Raw genomic sequence first — 12,521 nt, 5'->3', positions numbered from 1 at the left:
AGGCCCATCAGGGCTGCCCCTGAGCCTCTCACCTCCCACCCTGCCTGATCCAGCCCCCTCCCCCTCCCCCTCCCATGTTCCCTGCCTCTGAGAACGGCACAGCCAGCCACCCAGCTCCGGAGTTAGAATTAGGAATCATCCAACGCACAGTCATTCTCCACACCTCCCTCTTCCCCCCACGTGGGATTGGTCATCACTCCCATGGGTTTCGCCTTCAGAAAGGATCCCCAGCGCCTGCTCTTCCCTGAGCCGCGATGGCGGCGTCTTAGGGCAGGGCCTGGCACCTCGCTCTGGTTCCCACAGCTGCCGCCTGCTCTCCGGTCCTTCCTCCGCACCCTCTGCCACCAGAGAGACCTTTCTAAAGGGGAGCCCACTCCTGCCCAGAATGCTTCCCCGGAGCCTTGCTGCCCTCGGATAAAATGCTGACACCTCACCACGGGCTTCCAGCGCCTGACTGTTTCACCTCCACTTCCTGCCACGCACCCCACAGGCCCAACACTGCCCACAGCAAGCAGGTCATGCTGTCCAGCCGATGCTTTTTCTCCTCCCAGCAAGTTTCCCTTCCTCCATGTCCTTCCTGGCCCGCCTCCTCTGAGAAGTCCTCCTTCTTTGCTGTTCCACTGGTACATGCTGACTCCGCCCCCTCCCCAGTTTCCATGGCGCTGTGTCTCCCTGGGATCCATCTGCTTCCCTCGCTGGCTCCTCCCCTCGACGTGGAGCTCCTCAAGGGCATGAGCTGATCTTCTCTCTCCCGCTCTGTGTGCCCAGCCTTGGTGCATGGCGTTGGCAGCCATAAACATCTGCCGGCTGGAGGGCTGATGGCGTCGACATGAGAGGAAGAGCCTCGCCTGCCAGCTCTATCCCCACACCCTGCTCCTGTGTGCCCCAGTCACCTCCCCCCAGGACCTTCCCACTGCCTGCATCTCCCCCATGCTTCCCTCCCCCCAGCTGCCCTCAGCACAGCCTGGGGGAGCCTGCGGGTGCTGGATCTGTGATGGCCTCCACTGGAAGGGTCACCGGGGCCAGCCCCTCTCCAGAGAGTGAGCCGAGTGGCCGTGGCCGTGGCCGTGGCCGTGGCCGTGGCCCATGGTCCTCCACTGGGGTGGTGAGCGGCAGCCTCTCTCTGCGATTTCCATGCGGGCCTCGGTGCTTCAGTGAAAGCCGGCATGGGAAGTTGCTAATAATGGCACTAAAATAAAATATGCTACATCTGTTATGGGTAGCAGAACAAAATTAGCTGCTCACACCTCTGACATCCAAGATGTCTTAACTTAAAATACTCCTTGGCTTACTTTACATCATTTACTGATTATATTTAAAAGAAATACAATTTTGCAATTACTGTTCTTTCCAGCGTGATATCTATGCATCATTTTCCTTTTATGTTTATATATTTCTCCTTCATTAGTGCAGTCTGAAGGGTGATTAGGATTCTTCAAACATTTTACAGAGGTTAAACGTTGATTAAGATTTAATTATTACTGTAAATAGCTTGGAATGACATATGGTGCAAAAGCCTGACATATGTGCATTTGAATAAATGAAGTGCTATTTCCCAGGATGCCTCAGTAGCTGTTTAACAGCTTTCCCGAAGGGTTATGTTACACCTCATGGTAAGATTGCTGGGATGTTATATTTTGTTGGTTTTTGCAGCTGAAAGCTAAGAACAGTTTTCCAGTTTTTTAAAAACATTGAATATTTTAAATACCTAAATTGTTTTGCACAAATTTTTGCTAATTTGTCTAACTAGGTTAAACATTTTCAAAAGCATTTAGATTTTTAAGCGTGGGCGCTGTGCATTGTGTCAGTGGCAGCATGGGGACGAGGCGAGCGGGTGGAGTGGAGGGAACTCAGAGGCCAGCAGGGGTGGGGACGGGGGAGGTGGTGTGGGGAGCAGGGGTGGGGAAGAGGCCCAGGCCTTGAACCTGGTTCTTGTCTCTTTGGCCCTCTCAAATGGCCAGAGCCTGGGTATTGGGGTACCAGGGACTACAGGGGAAGGGTCCCCCTTCTCCAGAAACTCTGCTATGCCCACTGCCCTAGTCCATACCAAACCGCCCCCTTGTCTGGCCTCTGACATGTGCAGCCTGTGTACGACTGAGTTCTTTGTAGGCAACGCTGGTCTGTGGCACCTTATGCCTGGGCCCCAGGGTCCCTGGGCAGAGTACCATTAGGTGGCAGCATGGCGAGCTGGATTGGGGCAGGGGTTGGTTCAGTTCCATTTTAGATAGGGTCAGTTCAGGTGCCTACAAGACATCACAGGAACGTGTAGCAAGCAGTCCGTTGTGGGCCCAAGACTCAGGGGGGAATGTGGCTAGAGACTCCTCAGATCTGGGAGTCGCAGGGAAGGTTCTGTGAGCAGGGAAGAGGGCCCAACCAGGGACCCTGGAAAGTGTCCAGCGGATGTCACACAAAAAAGGGGGGTCAGCAGTGACCTGGGAGAGAAAGATTTTTTGTGGAACGCGGCGGGAACTGAAGCCAGATTTCCTGTGGGTTGAAAAGCCAGTGGGAGGTGAGGAGGTGGAGGTGGCTACGGCTAAGATAGTGCCTTGAAGAAATGTGGTTGCTGGGGAGGAGAGCTACCCAGTGTGACGTGGGGTTGAGGGGAGGTCTGTCTTAGTCAGAAGGTGCTTGTCTGTGTTGAAATGCTGGAGGGCAGGAGTCAGCAAAGGAGATGGGAAAGAGGGAGGACAATCCAGGCGTGGGCTCCTGGAGTGGACAGGGGGAGCTGGAGCTTATGGGAACACCTCTGAGGGGAGGGGAGGGGTAGCAGGAGGGCAGGTGTGGAGCAGAGGTGGACACAGTAGGCCGTGAGTTTATGATGGGACGCAGATGGGTTGCTTCTGTGATGAGGATGAGGTGACCTCTGTGGAGAACTGGAGAGCGAGGTGACTGGCGATGTGGCCAGGGGGTGAGGGTGCTGCTGGCTACTGTGAGGATCCAGCCAAAGTCCTGGACCCTGGATGCTGAATGTGTCCAGTAGGTGGTCAGGTTCAAGTGGAGACAAGAAGGCTGCATGATTGTGTCCTCCAAAGCCAGTCAGGGCAGGACGGACCTGGGGCTGAAGTAATAGCCCCTCATGTCCAGGTGAGGGGGAGGAGAATGGGAAGCCGAACTGTAGAGTCTGGGGCCTGAGGTCTCGGTGGCCTAAAAACAAACAGGGAGCCCAGTAAGCCTGGCTCAGTGGCTGAGTGTCAACCTATGAACCAGGAGGTCCCGGTTTGATTCCCGGTCAGGGCATATGCCCAGGTTGTGGGCTCCATCCCCAGTAGGGGTGTGCAGGAGGCAGCCGATCAATGATTCTCTCTCATCATTGACGTTTCTCTCCCTCTCCCTTCTTCTCTGAAATCAATAAAAATATATATTTAAAAGAAAAACAGTCAGGGAGAGTAAATGGGATGCTGGAATGATAGGGGTCTATGGGGTCAAACAGGGTGAGTGAGTGGGGCGCTAGAAGGATTGGGGTCCGAGAGGGTAGGGTTTGGATTTGAGGAGTTTGGGTAGAGCAGCCCTGGTTGGTGTGGCCCTGGGAAGGGATTCATGCAGCACAATGGACAAGGTATTGGAGAGAAATAACAGAACTCAGAGGCCGAGCATACGATGCTCTCTTACATGGACACACTGACAGAGGAAGAGGCTTGGGCAGGAAGGGATTCCGTGAGCCCCTCTCCTCCCCCCTCACCTTTCCTCCCTCTGTTCTCTCTCCTCAGATCGAAACATCCCAGTTAGAGCCTGAGATTGCCCGGGCCACCAGCAGCCGGACAGTGGTGTACAACAAGGGGCTGTGAGTGGTGGCCGGCTGGCCGGGGGCGCAGCCTTGTCCAGCCTGGGGAGCTGGGGGCGGGGGGTCTCCATCCGCAGTGGTAGGGAGACTAATCTATTCACCTGTTAACCTAAGGGAGAGGCATTCTGACACATTTCCTACAAAAATAATCAAGTGCATTTCTGGGCCTTACGTGGGGTTTGCCGAAACTCTACTCAGCACAATGATGTGAGAAGCTGGAGAAGTGTAGAGTGCCCACAGGGTAGAATTAGGGTCCTTTTCTACTTTATTTTTATTATTTTTTATTTTTTATCAGAACCAAGCCTTGGTTGCAGCCGCTCAGATGCTGCTAGCAGGCGGTCCGGTGGTGGGAGGAAGGGGAGGCCTGAGAGCCGGCTGGTGTGGTGGCAGGGCTGGTAGATTGAAGATATTGTTGTGGCCAAGACCGATGCCTCTCTGGGTGCCCAGGGGTCGGGAAGGGAGGGGGGGGGCGGTGGACACCTCACAGGACGAGCCAGCGATGACTGAGGTCCTCAGGAGGTGGCCCAGGAAACCAAGGCGCACCGGAGGTCTCTGGAAGATTCCATGGGGAGCCACCTCTGCGTGTGGCCGGCCTTCAAGATCCAGGCCGCACTGGCTGGCATCACCCTTCAGGGAGCCCTGACATAGGGGAGGCCCCTGAGGTGACCCCAGCTCCAGGCAGGAGGCTCCAAGAAGGACTGATGGTGGGCAGGAGCCGGGGGCATGCAGTCTGGCCTTTGCTGGGAGATCTTCCTTTCCAGTACCAGGCTGGCAGCTGGCAGGGCCGAATGTGGGCATTAGGCTGGAGCCAGGCTGACTGCCACAGAACAGGAGGGCCCCATGCCTGAGAGTACAAAGCCAGAGCTCGAGGCACCTATCGGAGAGGAAGCATCCACCCGGGAATCAAAGCGGGCGTGGCGCTGGCTGGCTGCGTCACCTTGGACCAGCCCACGTCCTTCTCTGAGCCTCCACCCCCACGTCTGGAACCAGAAGGACTGGATCAAGGGATTCCCACCTGCGCGTCCAGCTAGATCTCGTCTTGGCCTGTTCCGCTCAGATGCTGGTCATCCCGGGCGCATCCCAATACGAACACTGGACTGGGGAAGGGGCGGGTCCCTTTGGGCATGGCCAGCAAGCGGCCTGAGCACCTGGACTCTGCTGTTCTGTATGTGATCCCCCCCCCCAAAAAAAAATCCTGGGAGCGCTGGACCTTTGCCAAACACTTTGCAGTTGTGAAGGAGGAGGTGGTATGGATGCATGGGCTGGAGCCACACCCCCATGCCGCCTCTCATCCTTCCCTCACCTCCGAGGCCCCTGGCTGCTGGCTGCTGGCTGCTGCCTCCCTCCCAGGGCGGGCCAGGAAAGGGGAGAGCTCTGCAGAGGAAGTCGGGGCTGGGATGGGGTGAACAGGGGAACCTCTCATCTGAAAAGCCCCAAAAAGAGGACGCCTGGGCCTCAAGGTACCTCTCACCTGATCCCAGCTGGAATGAGCCTTCCACTTGCAGCCTCGGGGCCTCCCTCCCCCGGTGCCTGACTCCAGGGGAGAGGCGTGGCTGGAGGTGGACAGGTACGTGCAGGGGAAGGCCGTGCGGGCAGCGGAGGCCTGGCCACAGGCTCTGCTCCCCTCGGGGCAGGGGGAGTTGTGGTGAGGTGGGTCTCCTACAGGCACTGGCAGCAGACACCCCACCAGAAGCCCCTGCTGCCTTCCCCTCCCAGCCGGGCCCTGGAGCCTCCCCGCTAGCTCTGCAGGGTGAGCCCTGAGGGCCCCCACTCTCTCAAGGAGCAGCCCGCCCGCTGCCCATCAGCACGGGGAGAAGGCAGAGACAAGCATCGAAGACAAAGCGGCAGAGGGAAGGGCTGCCACGGTGTCGGAGGGACAGGTATTTTTCAGTTACTCCCGCCATAATGTGAACATGCTAGCGCCTGGGGCCTGGGCAGGCCTGGGCCCTCTTTTGCAAAGCTCACTTCAGGCTCACACACCCCCCCTCCCCCCCACCTCTCCTTGGGTCTTATTCTTGTGCACTTTACCTTGGGACCAAAACCGCTCACCCCAGCTCCACCCCCGCCCCCTCCAGAGGCCTAGCAGAGATGGGATCTCTCCATCTCTCCTCTGGGCTGGCTGCCCCGGCCCAGCCCCGTGGCCTCTGCATCGCATAACCTGTTTACTTTGTCCCCCAGATGATTTCCGGGCATGCTCCCAAACGCAGTTTCAGGTGACTTGGGGGGGAAGGAGGGCTCCTCCTGGTAGGATGGTGGCGGCGAAGGATCCTTATAGCTCAGGGTGATGGTGACAGAGTTCGGCTAGCCGGGCAGCTAGGCCCTGGTCTGGCTGCGGAAAACACTAAGAGGGGAGACTTTCCGTTAACATCCAGCCCCTCTTGGCTGAGGCCAGAGGAAGGGAGGCCTCATGGGAAGATGGTTTCACGTCTGGGGAGGAGGCTGAGTCAGGGCAAGGCTGGCCCAGCAGAGCCAGAATCCAGGCTGTACCTGCAGCTGATTCTCTGTCTTCGGTGTATCTGCCTGGCCCTCGTCTGGTCACTTCAAACTGCAGTTCAAGAGCCACATGCAGCTCTTTGGCCCCATGAGTGTGGCTCTTCCACAAAATACCACGGCCTGGGCGAGTCTATATTGAAGAAGTCGCATTAGAAGAAGTTTACATTTAAAAAATGTGGCTCTCAAAAGAAATGTCAAACATTGTCCTGTTGATATCTGGCTCAGTGGACTAATGAGTTTGCCGACCACTGACTTTAAACATTCCTGAAGGCTTGGGATGCCCCTCTCCCGTTTCCAGAGAGCAGTCTGCATGTGCAGGGACCAAAAGCTCAAGAAGTCAAGATGGCTGCTGAGTCAGGATGGCCAGCATCCCATTTCACGTCCTGATTGGGGAGGAGGAGGGGGAGGGTTCTGTTTCCTGTCCTGGGCCTCTCCCCTGGTGGAAGGGTGGGGTTCTGGGAGGAAACAGGCCCGTGGACAGAAGCAAGGTGGTTTCCCAGGCCTGGGCCTCGGTCATACCCAGGTTACTGTGCAGTGTCTTTTTAACCTTCTCAGAAACTTTCTCAACCTCTGTGATTTATGTAATACTAATGAACTGTGGGCAATAAACGATGGATTTAAAGCATCAAGGCCTGGCTTTGTGCATCATGGGTGGAGAGGTGGGGGCAGGGAAACAGTGGGAACAAGCCGATGGCCAGGCGAGGATTTTATGGGAAGGCCCCTGAGGAAGAGGCGGGCCAGGCTCAGGAGGGGCAGACCCTCTGGGGGCCCGGAGGGAAGGGTAGAGGAAAGGGCAGAAGAGCATGTGAGGGCAGGAAGCTGGACAACGGGGATGAATTGAAACTGCAGAAGGAACCCTCTTTGCAGAGCTGTTGCTGGGCACTTACTGCAAGGAACTAGAGTAGGAAAGGGATTTCGGTAGATTCCCATACTGTTTACGTCCAGGGGACTAGCAGGGAGAGTGGTGGTGGGGGTCACTCTGGACTGCCCGGGGGGCCAAGAGAGGCTGCACAGGGTGGGAAGGTTTGAGCCGAGTGGAAAGGTACCTGATGTCCACAGTGTGCCCGGCACCAGTCTAACTCCTCCACAGTCCCTCAGGGCCAGGCCTTGGCTGCCTCCTGAGAGCTCTGGGGCCTCCAAGCATCTTCCACGCCTGTGGGGTGACCAAGCAGTGGAGGTGGGGTTTACCGTTGGGGTCAGGCCAGCCCAGATCCCGGCCCCAGCTTAGCCCCAGCCTCACTCATTGGCCCATTCCTTGGATCAGATGTGTGTGGAGCATATTCTCTTTTAGAGCCGTGGTGTCCTTAGTGATAAAATGCCAGGAACAGCATCGTTTGCTGGACTGGTGGACGGAGATTAGAGGGGCAAGGAGAGGAACTCACCCAGACCCTCCTCTCACCTCCCCAGTGTCAGGGCTGTGGGGCCTCCCTAGGAGGGTGGGGGAGGGAAAGGGTTGGGGGAAGGGTCTGTCCCAAAGTGACACTCCTGGGTCAGGGGGCTCCGGGTCTCTGGGGAATTTCTTTGCTAAAAGCCCCACTGGCCACAACCCCCATCCGGGTGTCGGAAATCCTTGACTCTCGGGACAGACACAAATCCCTCCCGGGAGCTGTTTGTTGTTTTTAGCTGGTCTGGGGTCTCCGCTCCTGCCCTGCCCAGAGATCATTAACACTCCAGGAATGTGGCTTCCACCTGCTGGCCCCTGGGGCCTCCCTCCTCCACTCAGGCCCTGGTTAGACGGGAGTCAGAATGCTGGGATGAGGGCAGTGATGAGTGACCCTTTCCCAAGGCCCTGGGGGGCCGAGCCTCAACTTCAGAGCAGCTTCCCCTCAGTCCCCAGAGCTGCTGCTGCTCCTGCCATCTCACCATCCCCATGGCTCTGGCTAGCCTGGCAAACAGGAACCTCTCAGCCACTCCCTGCAAGGCCTAGCCCCCCTCCACCCCCCCCCCCCCCCCACACACACACCCATGCTTCCAGGTGACTCTGGGTAGTACCTAAGAGCTATTCCCCTCTCCATGTCCCACTCCGAGGGGCAGTAGCTGCTGTTAGCCTTGTCTAAGATCTGAGTCTGGCTCCTCCCCCACAAGGAGCAAGAATCTGGGCTCTCCCCCTTCCCTGGGCCTTATGGGAGGAGGGGGAGAATGAAAAGAGGAAAGAGTCGAAGCCAGTTTGGCTCAGTGGTAGAGCGTCGGTCTGCGGACTGAAAGGTCCCAGGTTTGATTCCGGTCAAGGGCATGTACATTGGTTGCGGGCACATCCCCAGTGTGTGTGTGGGGGAGGGGTGCAAGAGGCAGCTGGTCGATGTTTCTCTCATCGACGTTTCTAGCTCTCTCTCTCTCTCCCTTCCTCTCTGTGAAAAATCAATAAAATATATTAAAAAAAAGAAGAAAAGAGGAAAGAGAAACATGGACAAATGGGTAAATAGGCATAGGCAGACAGCACACCCTTGAAGATCCCATGCAATTGAGCGAGACAGTGAGGGAAGGGGGTGGACCCCTGCCACCCGAGCTGGTTCTCCTGTGCCCAGGTGAGCCTGGCAGAGGGAGGGACAGTACGTAGGGTTGAGCTGCCAGAAGCTCCGTTGTTAGAGAACAGGGGCAAGACCCTGGAGGTGAAAGAGGGCCAGCTGCTGCAGGGCCACGGACAGCTGGGAGCCATCAGAGGCTCTCAGTGGGGAAGTGGATTCATCCGGCAACAGAGTGGAGCGGAGCGTGGAAGCTGGCAAGACTGCTGGGGAGACCAGGGAAGAGGCCCCTGTGGCAGCCCAGGTGAGGGAGCATGGGGGCTGGGCCAGGTCATGGGATGGGGATGGAGAGAAGTGAAGACAGCATCACAACTGCTCAGCTCTTGCTCATTGGCTGTGGGGAAGAGGAGTCGTCAAAGATGGCCCCAAGCTCCCCGCTCGGGCAGCTGAGAACATGGATAGCGGTGCCATTTCTTGGCGCTAAGGAACAGAGAAGGAAGAAAAATTTGCAGAGGAGGTAATGCGCTCTGTTTTACAAGTTAGTGGAGGTTCCGGCAGGATCACCAAGGTGAGATATCAGGAGACAATGAATGGGTGCTTGTCTGGAACTCAGGAAGCAGGTCGAGATTGAATATGCAGACTGGCATGTTATCTACTTATTGACAGCACCTGGAGCTAAACGGCCAGCGCAACCACCCAGGGTAGTGTGTGAGGTGAGAAGAGGAAGATCTGGGATGTCACCTCGAGGTGTCTCCATCTCTGAGACCTGGACTGAGAGACAGGATGCTGCCAAGAAGTGCAGGCTCAAGAAAAGTGTTATGGGCTGAATCAAGTCACCCCACATTCATAGGTTGAAGTCTTAATTTCCCGTATCTCAGAATGTGACTGTATTTGGAGGTTGGATCTTTAGAGGTAATTAAGGTAAAATGAGGTCACTAATCTAATATGACCAGTGTCCTTATAAGAAGAAGAAATTTAGCCCTAACTGCTTTAGCTCAGGGGATAGAGTGTTGGCCTGTGGACTGAAGGGTCCCAAGTTCGATTCCGGCTGGGGGCACATGTCTAGGTTTCGGGCTTGATCCCCAGTAGGGGGCATGCAAGAGGCAGCCAATCAATGATTCTCTCTCATCATTGATGTTTCTATCTCTCTATCCCTCTCCCTTCCTCTCTAAAATTAATAAAAATATATAATGAAAAAAAAGAAGAAGAAGAAACGTAGACGCAGACAAGCATCGAGGGAGAATTCTATGGGAACAGGAAGATAGCCATCTGCAAGTTCAGGAGAGAAGCCTCAGCAAAAACCAGTCAAAGTGCTGGCACTTTGCCTGTGGGCTTCCAGCCTCCAGAACGGTGAGAAGAGAGCTGTTTAAGCCACCCCACCTGTGGTGCTTGTCATGGCAGCCCTAGCGAACTGATATAGGAGGTAAGAGGAAGATAAGGAGAGCACGGTATCCCAGAGGACGAGAGAGTGGGAGACACTGTCCACACACTTAGTCGGTGCTGAGCGTTTAAGGAAGATAAAGACCCTGCAGAGAAGGATCTCCGTGGGGTGTGGTTAGAGCAAAAGTCAGATCATCCTGGGCTGGGAAATTAGGACGCCCGCTGAGTGCCTGTTAGGAAATTCATGTGAGTTGGGCAGAGAGAGATGACAATGGCTGCAGCATGACATGGGGCTAAGGGAGGGCTGTAGACGGGAGACTCTCGGGCCTGTGGAAACTCTAATGGATGAGAGTGGAGGAGACTGTAAAGGCAGAGAAGAAAAAGAACCACCCAGGAAGGAGGTCCTCCTGGGTGCGGGGAGAATCCTTCTTGAGGAGAGAGGAGCTTTGGGCGGCAACAGGAGGCAGGTGAAGAGGATGGGCTGGAAGCAGCGGTGTGAGTTTGAGTGCGGGAAGGTGCCGGGTGAGGCTAGCTTCCCTGGCCCCTCCGATCAGCTCTGCACCTGCTCCATCAGCTCTCCATCCCAAAAGGCTGACTCAAATGGACTTGATGTCTGGCTCCCACCACTGGGGGTCACCACTAGGAAACTGGTGATTGGAGGAGAGTGAGGCTGGGGATTTATCTCTTCCCCTGTCTCCCCACCCCCATCTCCAGACTGCAGTCTGCGGGCCTCCTGCTACTGAAGGCTGCAGCCCCAGAGGGCCCTTCTCCTCCCAGCTGTCTTCTATGATTCGGTAAAGGCTCCTGCCTCTTGCCTCTTCCTGCCTAAGGGCTGTGTGGGCTCCCCATTGTTGCTAGCCTTGTTGCTGCAACATCTCTGTTGACTTTCCAAAATCCATTATTCCACTCTCTTTAAAGTGCCCCACTTAAAGGGTCCAGTCTCTTCCTGCATGCCCCAGACTGATAGGAAGGGGTTCTCTTCCACTGCTGCTTTGTTCTCTCTGAAGATGCAAACCAAGTCCTCTGTGAGGGGGAGAGGGAGGAGGATGGCCGTTTGAGACTTCCCCTATGGAGGATGAGAGTGGACTTATCAACAGGGTGAGGCCTCAGCTGAGGCTGGGATCTTGACCTCCAGGGGGGGGCCATCCAGCAAGCTTGCCTGGTGTCCTTACCACCTGAGCTGCAAGGGCAGGCAAGGAAACAAGTTCAAGCAAGTCTGGGATTTTGCCAGGTGGGCACACCTAAGGAACAGTGGTATTGGAGAGAGAACAGAGGAGCCTGTGGCCAGGAGGGGCCCATGAGGTCAAAGCACGGAGGAAGAGGAGAACTGAGTGAGTGAGCGGGAAGAACATGGCGTCTAGTAGGAAAGGACAGCTGACTGTGGGATTTGAGAGCAGCCACAATTCTGGGGTCTGACAAGGCCTGAGAGTGGTGGTGATGAGGTAAGAGGGAAAGAGAGGCTGGGGTGCCGGGCGGAGTCTTGGGGAGATAGGAAGGCCATAAGCTGGCAGCCACAGTCTTTGACAAATGAGGAGGTACAGCTGAGACATGGCCGCCACTCACTGCCCACGTGCACAGCCGACCGCCCACTCACACCCACGCAGTCACGCTCATGCACACACGCCCACAGCCCTCCCAGACCAGACAGACACCCTCACATGCACTCACCCTCACACACACCCCAGACGGCAGATGGGGTGCTCGGGTAATTGGTTAAACCTGTTCTGATGTCTGGCTCCAAATTGGCAGCACCCGTCTGACAGGAAAGCTGGCTGGGCCTGCTCCGCTCAGCCTGCTGGCCTCCCCGCCCCTCCCCCTGCGTGGCTGCCCTGGAGCGGGGCTCCGGGAGAGGTCTGTGGGCCCAGCCTGGCTCCCTCGTGGCCAGAACCCCGGTCAGGAGGTGAGAGCTCCACAAAGCCCCACCGGAAGCCATCACAGCCCCGGTGAGGAGGAGCTGGTGTAATCCAAGCCACGCGGCTGTGGAGGCCTGAGGGACTCAATGCAGAAAGTTTCGGGGACAAGAGGCTGTGTAAAGATCCTTCCCTGGATGTGAGGCACAGGGCTTGGGCCACAAGAGTTACCAACAGCTCTCCCGTATTCCCTCCTCTTCAGTGCACGCAACGTGGGTTCTCACAGGAGCTCATCACACCTCACCCGCTGGACTCGGCAGGGCCCGGAGGCCAGCACCCCTGAGGGCGATGGCCCAGCCCGGCAGGTTGCTTCAGGGAGGGCCTGCCCCCGCAGCTCCTGTCCACCGTCCTCATCCCTGCAGGCCCTGGTCTCCAGGGGGAGGAGTGGTCGGGGAGGGGAGGGAGCCTTCTGCTCCCCTTCCTGGCTGCATCTGTGTGTCTTTGAGAGAGACTTTGGTTTGTTCCCTGGAGAGGGCCCAAAAACTCCCAAATTAG

General features: G+C 56.6%; 1 protein-coding gene across 4 annotated transcripts in view; it reads left to right on the top strand.

The window, feature by feature from the left end:
- SFXN5 (sideroflexin 5) overlaps positions 1 to 6,899 on the top strand; it is a 107,614-nt gene extending 100,715 nt beyond the window's left edge. For all 4 annotated transcript variants that reach the window (XM_036435714.2, XM_036435713.2, XM_036435712.2 and 1 more), the window contains one exon: positions 3,708 to 6,899. In XM_036435714.2, the coding sequence (XP_036291607.1) occupies positions 3,708 to 3,785 (78 nt within the window). In that variant the 3' untranslated portion in view covers positions 3,786 to 6,899. The remainder of the gene's footprint in view (positions 1 to 3,707) is intronic.
- The last annotated feature ends 5,622 nt before the right edge of the window (positions 6,900 to 12,521 follow it).

Source organism: Pipistrellus kuhlii, unplaced genomic scaffold (assembly GCF_014108245.1).
Source record: "Pipistrellus kuhlii isolate mPipKuh1 unplaced genomic scaffold, mPipKuh1.p scaffold_m20_p_13, whole genome shotgun sequence".
Classification (NCBI taxonomy): domain Eukaryota; kingdom Metazoa; phylum Chordata; class Mammalia; order Chiroptera; family Vespertilionidae; genus Pipistrellus; species Pipistrellus kuhlii.
This window is presented reverse-complemented; position numbering and strand designations above follow the sequence as displayed.